The following is a 13,107-nucleotide window of genomic DNA, read 5'->3' on the forward strand; positions in this document are numbered from 1 at the left end:
GGCCAATGAGGTCTCCCAAAACACTTCAGCAGCGGCACCTCACTCCCCCTGTCTCCCTTCTCCTCCACCCCACATCCAGCATCTGCCCCTACCCTGCCCGGCCACTCCTCCTCTGAATCCCCCTTCCTCGCTCTACCTCAGAACTGTTGCAGGTGACAGCAGCAATTCACTTTCTGCTTCCTCTCTGGCAGAATGCAGCAGAAGGAAGACTTCCAGGGTACCAGAGGCACCAGATATGAATTGCTGCTGCTGCTGTCAGAAACGGTTCTGAGGTACAGCAGGGGAGGGGTTCAGAGGGAGGGGGTTTTGTCGGGCTGCGGGTGGAGAAGGGGGAGAGAGATGCAAGGGGGTGGGGAGAGATGCAAGGGGGTGGGGAGAGATGCAAGGGGGGGAGAGAGATGTAAGGGGGGGGGGAGAGATGCAAGGGGGGGGAGAGAGATGCAAGAGGGGGGGGGAGAGATGCAAGAGGGGGGGGGGGGGAGTTTTGGAAGGACCCACCAATGTTAACTGTGGGCCCACCCAAAATGGCAGGTCTATGTCATTGGTGTAGTTAACACAGAAAAAAAATTATATTACTGTGTATTAACGCATTAACTGCACAGCAGGTAAAACAATGCAGTTACCACCACCTCAAAGAAGTGCAGCTAACTGCTACCTTAACAGTAATTTCCATATTAAACAGTTTAACACAGCTTAGTAACTAGGCCCCATACCGAATTAAACATTATCCAAGCTGGTCAAGTCAAATAACACCATACTTTATCATAGTCAAAGTCATCATCATAGGAATGCCTTCCCCTAGATGTAAAGTGCTATGCATGTAATTCTGAACTTCTAAAGCATGTATTGTTAATAGCACTGTACAACTGGAAGAAAGTGTCTTAACATGGACAAGTGTTGAATTTGTTACGTTGACACACTTCTTTTAATATGAATCAAAGGTTACAGAAAAGGACAACTTTTTAAGAAAGGATTCCCGAAGCCAGATACATAGAGACCATATTTCTTAGGTAAAGTGCAACATGTCACTTCCAGATACCGAACAAGCTCAATTCCATGACTTTCATACTATAATCCAGTTCATTAGTCAAATTTATGTTTTTGCTCATCACAGCTCCTATAGAACCAACCAAGCTGAAGGAACAAAACTGTTTTCTTCAGATATCAAGGAGCAGAAAAAAAGGGATTTTAGAGCACAGAGTGTGTACTACTGGGGAGATATGACGAAGACGGAGCAGATATTTCAAATAATTACCACGGAAGACTCGTGCTTTTACATGATTTTACTTCCTTCTCGATAGTAACCTATGGAAAAATGATTTGAAGGATGTGATTTTATTTTGGCATCCATGATTGTTTCACAGTGCTTGACAGGAAACACAAACGTTCTCATGATTTCAGAAAACTGTTCATGTTCCTTGGGTAAACTAAAATGAAGTTGTGGTGACTAGACTACGTAGATGTGGACTGAAAGTCACTGAGGAAACCTGTTCATGTCATACAATCACTTATTTTTAGAAGGACCTATTTGACCAGATTGATTCCTTAAGATGAAGAAAAGATGTGATCACTAATAAAGAGAGATATACATCAAGCAAAAATTAAACAGACATGCTTCCCCCACCTAAAATACAAAACAAACAAACAACATATATATTAACTGATGTTATATATTGCTATATGCTGCTAGCAACAGGGGCATATGGATGCATGGGCCAGAAATGTAAATTCTTATTGTATTCAGAACTCCGAAGTTCAACAAATGCCCTAGTTTAGGGTGAAAACAATTAGGCTTCTGATAATGATGCACAGCATCGATGAAGGTTTTTTCCCTTAGTTACTGTGTAATAGTGTCATTAACTACGACAAATACTGTATATTGTTGGCTTACATTTCAAAAGAGAAATAACAGCAGGTTGAATAGCTTTCCTTTCTTACCACAAGTGATAACAACTATGTGATATCATAGCTTTCTGCTAAGAAATATTAGCCTATTCTCCATCTTAAAAACAAAACGTCTTCAAGAAACAATAGCTAGTAGAGTTTTAAATCAAAAGTAAACCACTAGTTTGGGTTTGGTGACCTTCATAAGGATTTGATCATGATGTTCTCCTGGTCTTCTGACAAATAAGCTGTGATAACAGAGACTAGATGAGGTTATAAATAGTGACAATAATGTATTTGAGATAAGACTGAAATTTTAGTATTTCATACAGATTGTTGTATGGTGGTCGCAAAGTTCCCCGATCATCATTCTTGTAATTAACACATTGAGCGCCCTCCTACCTTCTTCCCTCTCATTCAATATAAATTGTCTTACTTCTGCTGTTCGAAAGAACAATAGTAATTTGGCTGTTTGTTCAACAAATGTTATCTTTACTCTGTCATCTAACCAGCCTATTACAAACTGCCATCAAAACCCGTTTGGCAACTTATCACTGAAAAGAGAATATCATGGTTCAGACCTCAAGTGTTTGTCCCGTCTCCTATTCTGTTGGAAAATACACAGTAATGCTGCATATTTACTCTGAATATGTTGCTACTTTCTGCAGTGGACCCTATGGAGTTATACCTTCAGGCCTTACTTCTGTTCCACAAAGGTCCTTCCCTTGAGCTTTAGGACCTTTCACTGAAGAATGACTGGTACAAAAACCTGGGCTGACGCTATATTCTGTATAATATGCCAACCCAAGTTTGGATCAAGGGTCTGGCAAATCTGAGGTATCCACTATAACTTTAATAAAAATTGTATCATCTTTAATGTACGTTCCATTTTCAAGAACAGTTTGGGCCACAAAGACTGGACAGCCAGACGCAATGTTCATTTCTCCAGTAGGTTTCTTGAAACTACTGCTGTTCGGATCTGGTTTGAAAGCATCTCCCAAATGTCGACGAGAAGGTCCCTGGTCCATTAACATGAGACTCACTTTCTGTTTAAAGGGCCAAGGAAGCAAGGCATCATATTCTCCACGCATTATAACAAAAAACAGTGACAGATGTGTTCCTTTTCCCATCCCGTCTCCATTAAGGTAAACTCTGGCGCACATTTTATAACCAAAGTATCCAGTATAAAATGGCTGACTGTACAAAGACAGAGTCTTCCCAAGAACTGCTTCTTGCTTCCTCCGTTTATAGTCACGTATTTTCCAGATCAGTACTCCATTGTAACTGGCTGTTTCCAAGACCTGGAAACGGAGGTCCATGTCAGCTAGCCGGATATCGTGAACACTGAGCATTTGATCGTGTCTGTTTATCTGTGTTTCCAGCACTCCTAATAACAGATGTAGAAAATCAGATATGAATTTTACAAATCTCTAAATATTTATGTTTTTTCTATGCAAATGACATTAAAAAAAAAATCAAGCCCATGGAAGAAAAAAAAAAAAAAAACCTGATCTTTGATTTCAAAAACATATAATTATACACAGCAGCAAGTGGTAGGTTGTTTTTTTTTAATACTGTGTACAGTATAAACTACATTCAGTTACAAAACTGGTCTCCTTGTGGGCCTATTATTTGAAAGTTAAAATATTTATCTGCCATTTTTAGAAGTGACTTGCTCCCATTTCTTTAATAAAAAATAAATAAAACAAAATTGTACCAAAGAACAGCCCCGAGCTTTCTACAGTCCTATGTGCAAAGAGAGACACTGTTTGTTACTGTTACTATAACAGCAGCATACTGAATCAGGATAAAGCGTGGATTAATTTAAATCTTCAGACAAATTCCTGTTCTCTTAAATTTACTTATTTTGCACATAAATAGCTGCAGATCATCATCAAATGAGTTACTCTATCCTCTAAAAAAAATTTATGGTAGAATCAATCCAGCCACTACATTCCTTTGTAAAAGTCATAATAGGCAAGTAAATGCAACTATTAGACTTCTCACAGATGATCACATTAAAACAAATTCAAATATGTTTTCAGCCTATGGACGGAGGCGGGTTGTAACAGAGAAAAAAAGGAAACTCTATTTACAGGATTTTTAACAAAAATGGCTTTCCAGTGTACTTTCTTGCTTAATGCACAAACAAATAAGCTTCCTTGAAGCGTCCAGTTCAATGAGAGCCAGGGCTGGCATCTGGAGCGATAATCCTTCATTTGCAATTACTCAGGGATTTAGCATCACATCACCTTACCACAGTTACACCATCTCTCTGACTCAGCACAAAACCTCATACCTATACTTAACTCAGGGCTCATTGTCAGACGATAGAAGCACACTAGCATACGGCTGTGGTACTGTAGTATATGACTGGTGATCTATTTCAGGGCATTTGAAAGTTAAGCTTGCCCCTGCTCCATGGTCCAGCTGGGTCTGGTGGTACCAGAGAGAGAATATTTTCAACTCTCAGTGGGCAGCTAGTTGAGTATCTCATACAAACTCGGCTCCTGACAACTCTCGGCTCACATAAATGAGTGTTACCAGATGTCTAGGGAGCTAAGTGGGGAGTGAAGACCCTAATGACCTCATATGAAGGTCTTAGGTCATTCAATGTCAGACTATAGGGTCAGGGCTGTGGCAAATCCAGAAATCAGACTTTAGTACAGGCTCTCCTTTCAAAGTATAACAGCAAAGATGATTCTAAGCCCATCGGGAGATCATAAGCATCACTAAAGCTTATATATTTCTAGAAGTGGCTTCATCTATGTACATCTATACTCACCTGAGTTCCGGGAAGATGTGCTTTTACTAATGCTTTCTAGCTGTGCTACTCTGGTGTGCAGAGATTCCATACTGCTCTTCATACTATCGGCCTCGTCCCCATTCTGACGTAAAAAGCGTATTTCTTTGTCTAATTCTTTCAGTTTGTCAGCTTGGCCATCTATAACTCTCTATTAAAAAAAAAAAAAAAGAAAAAAATTAACAAAACAAGGACTATGAGAAAAAGCAGAAAAATAGAAACAGACATAGCGTGAACATCATAAATAGACAAACTGACATTCATAGCACACCAAAAAGGCACATTTTTGACTGAATTACACCATTATTTATTCATCATCATTGGCAACCAATTACTCCTCATGTTCATTTAAAATTCTCACTCTAACAAACTATTACACACCGATAACCCTTCTTACCTCTCTTCCCTCATTCATCACTACCTCCTTTCTAGAATGCTGTGGCTCTATTAATGACAACCTTCTTCAGATCCCTATTGTATGTCAGGTTTTTCTCTGTAATGCATCTTTACTCTGAAACTCTCTTCCCCAATCATTAAGAGAAGTGCTGAAAACTTACCTGTTTCAAAAAAAAACCCTTTTGGCCTGTGGCCGGATGACAAAGGCTCACTCAAGCTTTACTAGTTTCCGCAGACTACTACTACTACTTGACATTTCTAAAGCGCTACTAGGGTTACGCAGTGTTGTACAATTTAACATAGAAGCACAGTCCCTGCTCAAAGGAGCTTACATTCTAAAGGACAAATGTACAGTCAGTCAAATAGGGGCAGTCTAGATTTCCTGAAAGGTATAAAGGTTAGGTGCCGAAAGCAACATTGAAGAGGTGGGCTTTGAGCAAGGATTTGAAGATGGGTAGGGAGGGGGCTTGGCGTAAGGGCTCAGGAAGTTGATTCCAAGCATAGGGTGAGGCGAGGCAGAATGAGCGGAGCCTGGAGTTGGTGGTGGTGGAGAAGGGTACTGAGAGGAGGGATTTGTCCTGTGAGCGGAAGTTACGGGCGGGAACGTAAGGGGAAATGAGGTTAGAGAGGTAATGAGGGGCTGCAGACTGAGTGCATTTGTAGGTAAGAAGGAGAAGCTTGAACTGTATGCGGTATCTGATCGGAAGCCAGTGAAGTGACCTGAGAAGAGGGGTGATATGAGTATATCGGTTCAGGCGGAATATAAGACGTGCAGCAGAGTTCTGAACGGATTGAAGGGGGGATAGATGGCTAAGTTTCCGCAGACTCCCTCTCCTTATGTCTCCTCTCAATGTTCAACCTCTTTTTTTCTCTCTTTTCTGTCAAAATAACTGGTGTTCCTTTCACATGTTGGATATCTATTGTATACCGCTTTGTTATTAAGGAAAGGCACTACATCAAATAAAGTAAATCATAAACCATATATAGGTTCTGCTGCATGTACTGTATTTTATGGGTAGACTTTGGTGGTTATTTTAGAAGCTCTATTCCTGTTTTTGGATGTCTGAAAACTGGCATTTAGGTGTCCATAAGGCATGGATGTCCAAATCCTGATTTTAGAAAGCCAGAATATGGACATCTAAAACTGTAGTGCATCCCATATGGCAAGGGGGGCATGGTCTGGGTGGAACTAGGGAGGGACCAAAAGATTGACGTCCACCTCCAACTGCAGAAGGGGAAAGGACATCCATGTCCTAAAAGATGGGCATCTATATTTAGACCTGGTACTCGATACATCCAGATTACAGAAAAGTGCTTTTGACTAAGCAATTCTCCAATGGAAGGGAAGTCACAGTAAGAATTTTTCTGTCCCTGGAGGGCTCACAATTAAAAAAAAAAAAAAAATGAAAAAGAAAATTACAGCCAGCTACAGTGGTATTTTGAACCTGCAACCTCTAGCTCTCTGTTCTGGTTCTGAGCTGGCTATTCTATTCTGTTACGCCTCCATATGGATGTCTGGGTGGCCATTTCATAATATGGATGTTCCTTTGCTGCCACACAGACATTCATATAACTTGTTTTGCCCCATTTATAGTTTGGATGTTTCAGTTTGTAGAATGGATGTTCATGTTGGACGTAGCCAGCACTTGGACGTCCATTTCTAATGTATTTTAGAGCAGGCTGTATGTCAGCAGATCCTGTTCGAAAATATGTAAGAAATGGATATCCAATATCTGACATACAGATTAGACACCCTTATTCTGAGTTGGACGTCCTTTTTAAAATTCTGCTCTTTATGTAAATAGGAATATTCAAGTAATCACAGCAAGAAAAAAAAAATAGTTACTTTCAAACAGACTTTGTAGGCATAGAGCCCTACATTTGTACCCCGCGCTTTCCCACTCATGGCAGGCTCAATGCGGCTTACATGGGGCAATGGAGGGTTAAGTGACTTGGCCAGAGTCACAAGGAGCTGCCTGTGCCTGAAGTGGGAATCGAACTCAGTTCCTCAATTCCCCAGGACCAAAGTCCACCACCCTAACCACTAGGCCACTCCTCCACTGTTGCTACTATTGGAGATTCTACATGGAATGTTGCTATTCCACCAATGTAGTCGCGCAGGCTTCTGCTTCTGTGAGTCTGACGTCCTGCACGTACGTACATGCAGGACGTCAGACTCACAGAAACAGAAGCCTGCGCAGCCTTCTACATGGAATGTTGCTAGTGGAATAGCAACATTCCATGTAGAATCTCCAATAGTAGCAACATTCCATGTAGAATCTCCAATAGTATCTATTTTATTTTTGTTACATTTGTACCCGGCGCTTTCCCACTCATGGCAGGCTCGATGCGGCTTACATGGGGCAATGGAGGGTTAAGTGACTTGCCCAGAGTCACAAGGAGCTGCCTGTGCCTGAAGTGGGAATCGAACTCAGTTCCTCAGTTCCCCAGGACCAGAGTCCACCACCCTAACCACTAGGCCATTATTGCCATGTAATGTAAGCCTGGAGCAAAACTAAGGAACCTGTCATTGAGTTAGTGGCAAAAAGATGCACTGAGGGGGTGTCTCACACTCAGGAGATTTGCCAGGCAACACTCATGTTCAGAGAGCACTCGTGAAGTTGCATTACCTTGCTCAATCTGTTTGCTAGGCTGTTGTCTCTCCGCCAGATATGTGGCTCTGAGTACCATGCCTTGAGCAGAGGGGCCCAGTGCCACATTCCAACTGCTTCCTGACACAAGATGTATGAAACTGTGCCACCCTGCTTGTTGATGTAATACATTGCACCCCAATTGTCTGTCTGAGCAAGAACTGTTTTGGCTGAACAACCAATCTTTGAAAGCCTTTAGAGAGTTCCAAATGGCTTGTAACTCAAGGAGATTTATATGAAGGGAAGTCTCCTGAGTGGACCAGTGACACAGAGTATGAAACTCGTCTACATGGGCTCAGCAGCCCAGGTTGGATGCAACCATTGTCAACATCTTGGGTGAAGGAGGAATTTGGAATGGAAGTCCCAAGGTCAGATTGGACCAAATCATCCACTACAAAAATGACTCTCATAGAGCGGGACTGAGACCTCTATATTCCCTCCAAAGCCTGACACTAAACCTCTCTCAAATGGAGACATGCCATGAGTGTCACATGTACTGTAGAAGCCATGTGACCTCACCATTTCAACACCTGCCGAGCTGAAACCTGCTGTCTCTGCCCAAGCGGCATGCCAAAGGGGCACGCTCCATCCCTTTGTGCATAACTTCGGGAGCAAGTTCTTGACTTCAATGAGTATGTTACAGATGTACTGAATGTTTTGAGATTTTTTAAAAACTAGTTTTTAGCCACCATAATCACAATGGGGTCCTTTTAAAAAAGGTGCGTAAAGGCCCTGTGTGCATCCAGCGCGCACCAAATCAGCATTACTGCCCAGCTAACGCACGCCCCAGGCGGTAGTTCTGAATTTGGTGCGTATTGAAAATATGCGGTCGAAAATATTTTCTACTAGTAAAAAAGGCCCGTTTCTGACACCCATGTCCAGCGACTCTCCTCTCCCCCTGCAGCCACCCATGTCCAGCGACCCTCCTCTCTCCCCTGCCCCCCCTCCAGCCACCCATGTCCAGCGACCCCCTGCCTTTTAAAAAAAGCCCTTTTTCCAGGACATGGCAAAAACTGGCCCAGCGTGTGCCCAAAAGACGCGCTCGCACTACTGCAGGCCACTTTTTGCCGCGGTTTAGTAAAAGGACCCCAATTGTGTTTGGATGTTAATTCTAGATTTGGTTTTTAGAAATCTGTCTCAGAAATTACAGGACATAGAACTATGGGTAAGCTAAAGCACAGGTTAACAATTGGGCTTCTGGTAATATTGATACTGGGTAATTTAGGATTATATCTAAATTCTGTCAAATACTGATTGTTGTTACACACTGGCAACACTCTATGATACTTTATGGTCAGCATAATTATAATAATTTGCTAGATTGTGGGCAGGTGATGCCAAATAAAATAGAGTGAATTGATTCTAACATTTACATCAGGTAGAAGCCAGAATAGCAAGAGTAAAATTTAAAAAATTAATAAAAAAGACAATGCAATAAATGGCAGTTAACAGACCCTATGCAGAAGGAATTAGAGAAATTTGGATCGCAGGTTGCGTCTTGTAAGGCAGCAGTTGCTACTGCTTTTAAAGATAGTCTTGTACTCCATATGCAGATGGAAAATTTGGAGAATTCCATGAGTGCTTGTGACTTACATTTTTTACATTTTCCTGTCACCCATAACTTGTCCCCGTTGAAACTCTTCAAAATGTACATGAAAGAAGTGGTACAAATGGCTTTTGATATTGCTGATATAAAATCTATATAATGTTTGCCTAGAGCTACAAGACTGGTTAATCAGGAGGGCGAATTTGACGATCTAAATTCTCCAGATAGCTTGAAATTTCTAGAATCATCAAATGAGGTTATTGAGAAGTGTGTTACCTTATTGGTGTCTTTTCTTTCTACTGACAAAAAGTTGGAAAACTTGAAAGCTTACTTAAAAAAAAAAAAAGATTTCCCCTTTTATGGGCAAAACGTTCTAGTTTTTCCTGATGTATCTAGCCAACGAAGTTGTAACATAAAGCTTTCCTCCAGCTTAAGGCCAAGGTCTTGATCGCCGGTGGCAATTTCTTTTTAAAATTTCCTTGCAAATGCCTAGTTACATATGAAAGCAAATCCTATATAATAATTCTCACCTCCAACGTTCTGACTTGCTGCCTGGGACCGTGGCTCATTCTGAGTTGGTCTGCTTGGCTCCGAAGATCAGGCTGACATCACCGTAGCCATTATGATGTCAACTTCAGAACCCGGGGGGGGGGGGGGGGGGGGGGAAACATGCCTCACAGCTGATCCATTTCCAGAGGAGGGTTGCTGGACATGGGTGGCTGGAGGGGGGGCAGGGGAGAGAGGAGGGTCGCTGGACATGGGTGGCTGGAGGGGGGGCAGGGGAGAGAGGAGGGTCGCTGGACATGGGGGGCAGGAGGGGGCCAGGGGAGAGAGGAGGGTCACTGGACATGGGGGGCAGGAGGGGGCCAGGGGAGAGAGAAGGATCGCTGGACATGGGTGGCTGGAGGGGGCAGGGGAGAGAGAAGGATCGCTGGACATGGGTGGCTGGAGGGGGGCAGGGGAGAGAGGGGGTCACTGGACATGGGTGGCAGGAGGGGGGCAGGGGAGAGAGGAGGTTCGCTGGACATGGGTGGCTGCAGTGGGCACAGGGGGAGAGGAGGTTCGCTGGACATGGGTGGCTGCAGGGGGAGAGGAGGGTCACTGGACATGGGTGGCTGCAGGGGAGCCGAGGAAAACCTTGCTAGTGCCCATTTCATTTGTGTCAGAAACCGGCTTTTTTTACTAGTCGTGTATATTTTTAGATCCTTCTCATCTAGAATGGTTTCTGTCCTCTAAAGTGGTTGTACCTGTGAAATAATTTCATTGCTATTGTGTTGGTTATTTAGGATATACAGTGGTGGAAATAAGTATTTGATCCCTTGCTGATTTTGTAAGTTTGCCCACTGACAAAGACATGAGCAGCCCATAATTGAAGAGTAGGTTATTGGTAACAGTGAGAGATAGCACATCACAAATTAAATCCGGAAAATCACATTGTGGAAAGTATATGAATTTATTTGCATTCTGCAGAGGGAAATAAGTATTTAATCCCTCTGGCAAACAAGACCTAATACTTGGTGGCAAAACCCTTGTTGGCAAGCACAGCGGTCAGACGTCTTCTGTAGTTGATGATGAGGTTTGCACACATGTCAGGAGGAATTTTGGTCCACTCCTCTTTGCAGATCATCTCTAAATCATTAAGAGTTCTGGGCTGTCGCTTGGCAACTCGCAGCTTCAGCTCCCTCCATAAGTTTTCAATGGGATTAAGGTCTGGTGACTGGCTAGGCCACTCCATGACCCTAATGTGCTTCTTCCTGAGCCACTCCTTTGTTGCCTTGGCTGTATGTTTTGGGTCATTGTCGTGCTGGAAGACCCAGCCACGACCCATTTTTAAGGCCCTGGCGGAGGGAAGGAGGTTGTCACTCAGAATTGTACGGTACATGGCCCCATCCATTCTCCCATTGATGCGGTGAAGTAGTCCTGTGCCCTTAGCAGAGAAACACCCCCAAAACATAACATTTCCACCTCCATGCTTGACAGTGGGGACGGTGTTCTTTGGGTCATAGGCAGCATTTCTCTTCCTCCAAACACGGCGAGTTGAGTTCATGCCAAAGAGCTCAATTTTTGTCTCATCTGACCACAGCACCTTCTCCCAATCACTCTCGGCATCATCCAGGTGTTCACTGGCAAACTTCAGACGGGCCGTCACATGTGCCTTCCGGAGCAGGGGGACCTTGCGGGCACTGCAGGATTGCAATCCGTTATGTCGTAATGTGTTACCAATGGTTTTCGTGGTGACAGTGGTCCCAGCTGCCTTGAGATCATTGACAAGTTCCCCCCTTGTAGTTGTAGGCTGATTTCTAACCTTCCTCATGATCAAGGATACCCCACGAGGTGAGATTTTGCGTGGAGCCCCAGATCTTTGTCGATTGACAGTCATTTTGTACTTCTTCCATTTTCTTACTATGGCACCAACAGTTGTCTCCTTCTCGCCCAGCGTCTTACTGATGGTTTTGTAGCCCATTCCAGCCTTGTGCAGGTGTATGATCTTGTCCCTGACATCCTTAGACAGCTCCTTGCTCTTGGCCATTTTGTAGAGGTTAGAGTCTGACTGATTCACTGAGTCTGTGGACAGGTGTCTTTCATACAGGTGACCATTGCCGACAGCTGTCTGTCATGCAGGTAACGAGTTGATGTGGAGCATCTACCTGGTCTGTAGGGGCCAGATCTCTTACTGGTTGGTGGGGGATCAAATACTTATTTCCCTCTGCAGAATGCAAATAAATTCATATACTTTCCACAATGTGATTTTCCGGATTTAATTTGTGATGTGCTATCTCTCACTGTTACCAATAACCTACCCTTCAATTATGGGCTGCTCATGTCTTTGTCAGTGGGCAAACTTACAAAATCAGCAAGGGATCAAATACTTATTTCCACCACTGTATATTTTGTTTGCATTGGATGTGGTTCAGTTTCTTACTTATTAGGGACTACAGCTGGGTCTCGGGGATGTGGGTTTTTTTTGCAGTAATGATGCAAGTTTTTGTTTTCTCTTGTACATTTTTATTGCTTATGCATTTCTTATATTGTTACGATGTAAATTTAATAAATGTAATTTAAAAAATAATATGGATATCTAAGCAGTTTGCTATCCTTCCAATGTGATATGCTCATACTAGCAAAGATATTAGATTGTCTAATAGATTGTAAGCTCTTTGAGCAGGGACTGTCTTTCTTCTATGTTTGTGCAGCGCTGCGTACGCCTTGTAGCGCTATAGAAATGCTAAATAGTAGTAGTAAAGATAAACAAATAGCATTCATTCTCTCTCTGAATATATTTCTGAGATGTTTTCATCAGAAAATGACTCAGCCTAAATTAATAAAATCACTGCCGTAGAGCCTACATGCTGCGTACTACTCTGAATTAGTTCTTACCTGTAACTGAAGTATTTTGGATTCATTATTCCTCAGCATTTCCTTATGTCGTTCAATTTCTACCTCAAAGCTGCACATCTGATTGTACAAACTTTGTATACTCTTGTTTTTCTCAGAGCTTTCATTCTGGAGCATAGATACCTGCAGATAAGAATATATGCAGTTGTTTGTGTTGCCTGTCTGGTGTACATAAGTTTTAACATTTTCATTTACAAATTATCAGCCCCCCCGTGCAGTAACAGTAAGGTTCCACTTGTTTTCAATTTCATACTTTTCTTCAACTTTTGGTTAAAAAAACCTGATGAACCTCCAAACGGCATCTTTTGAGTCCCAGAAGTGGATGGGCCTTTTAGTTTTCTTTGTATGTGCTAAAATTGTACATTATTTTCACAAATAGGTTCTATATTTGCTATAAAATCTGACAGGCCAGTCATAGCCAGCTCTGAAAT

At 42.5% G+C, this 13,107-nt stretch overlaps 1 protein-coding gene across 2 annotated transcripts in view; it reads right to left on the reverse strand.

The window, feature by feature from the left end:
* Positions 1-546: 546 nt before the first annotated feature.
* Positions 547-13,107, reverse strand: part of TRAF3 (TNF receptor associated factor 3) — a 189,488-nt gene continuing 176,927 nt past the window's right edge. For both annotated transcript variants that reach the window (XM_030214988.1, XM_030214989.1), the window contains exons 9-11: positions 12,659-12,799; positions 4,670-4,838; positions 547-3,271 (exon numbers count right to left, since the gene is read on the reverse strand). In XM_030214988.1, coding sequence (XP_030070848.1) covers positions 2,700-3,271; positions 4,670-4,838; positions 12,659-12,799 — 882 coding nt within the window. In that variant the 3' untranslated portion in view covers positions 547-2,699. The remainder of the gene's footprint in view (positions 3,272-4,669; positions 4,839-12,658; positions 12,800-13,107) is intronic.

The sequence above is a fragment of the Microcaecilia unicolor genome, chromosome 9, assembly GCF_901765095.1.
Source record: "Microcaecilia unicolor chromosome 9, aMicUni1.1, whole genome shotgun sequence".
NCBI lineage: Eukaryota > Metazoa > Chordata > Amphibia > Gymnophiona > Siphonopidae > Microcaecilia > Microcaecilia unicolor.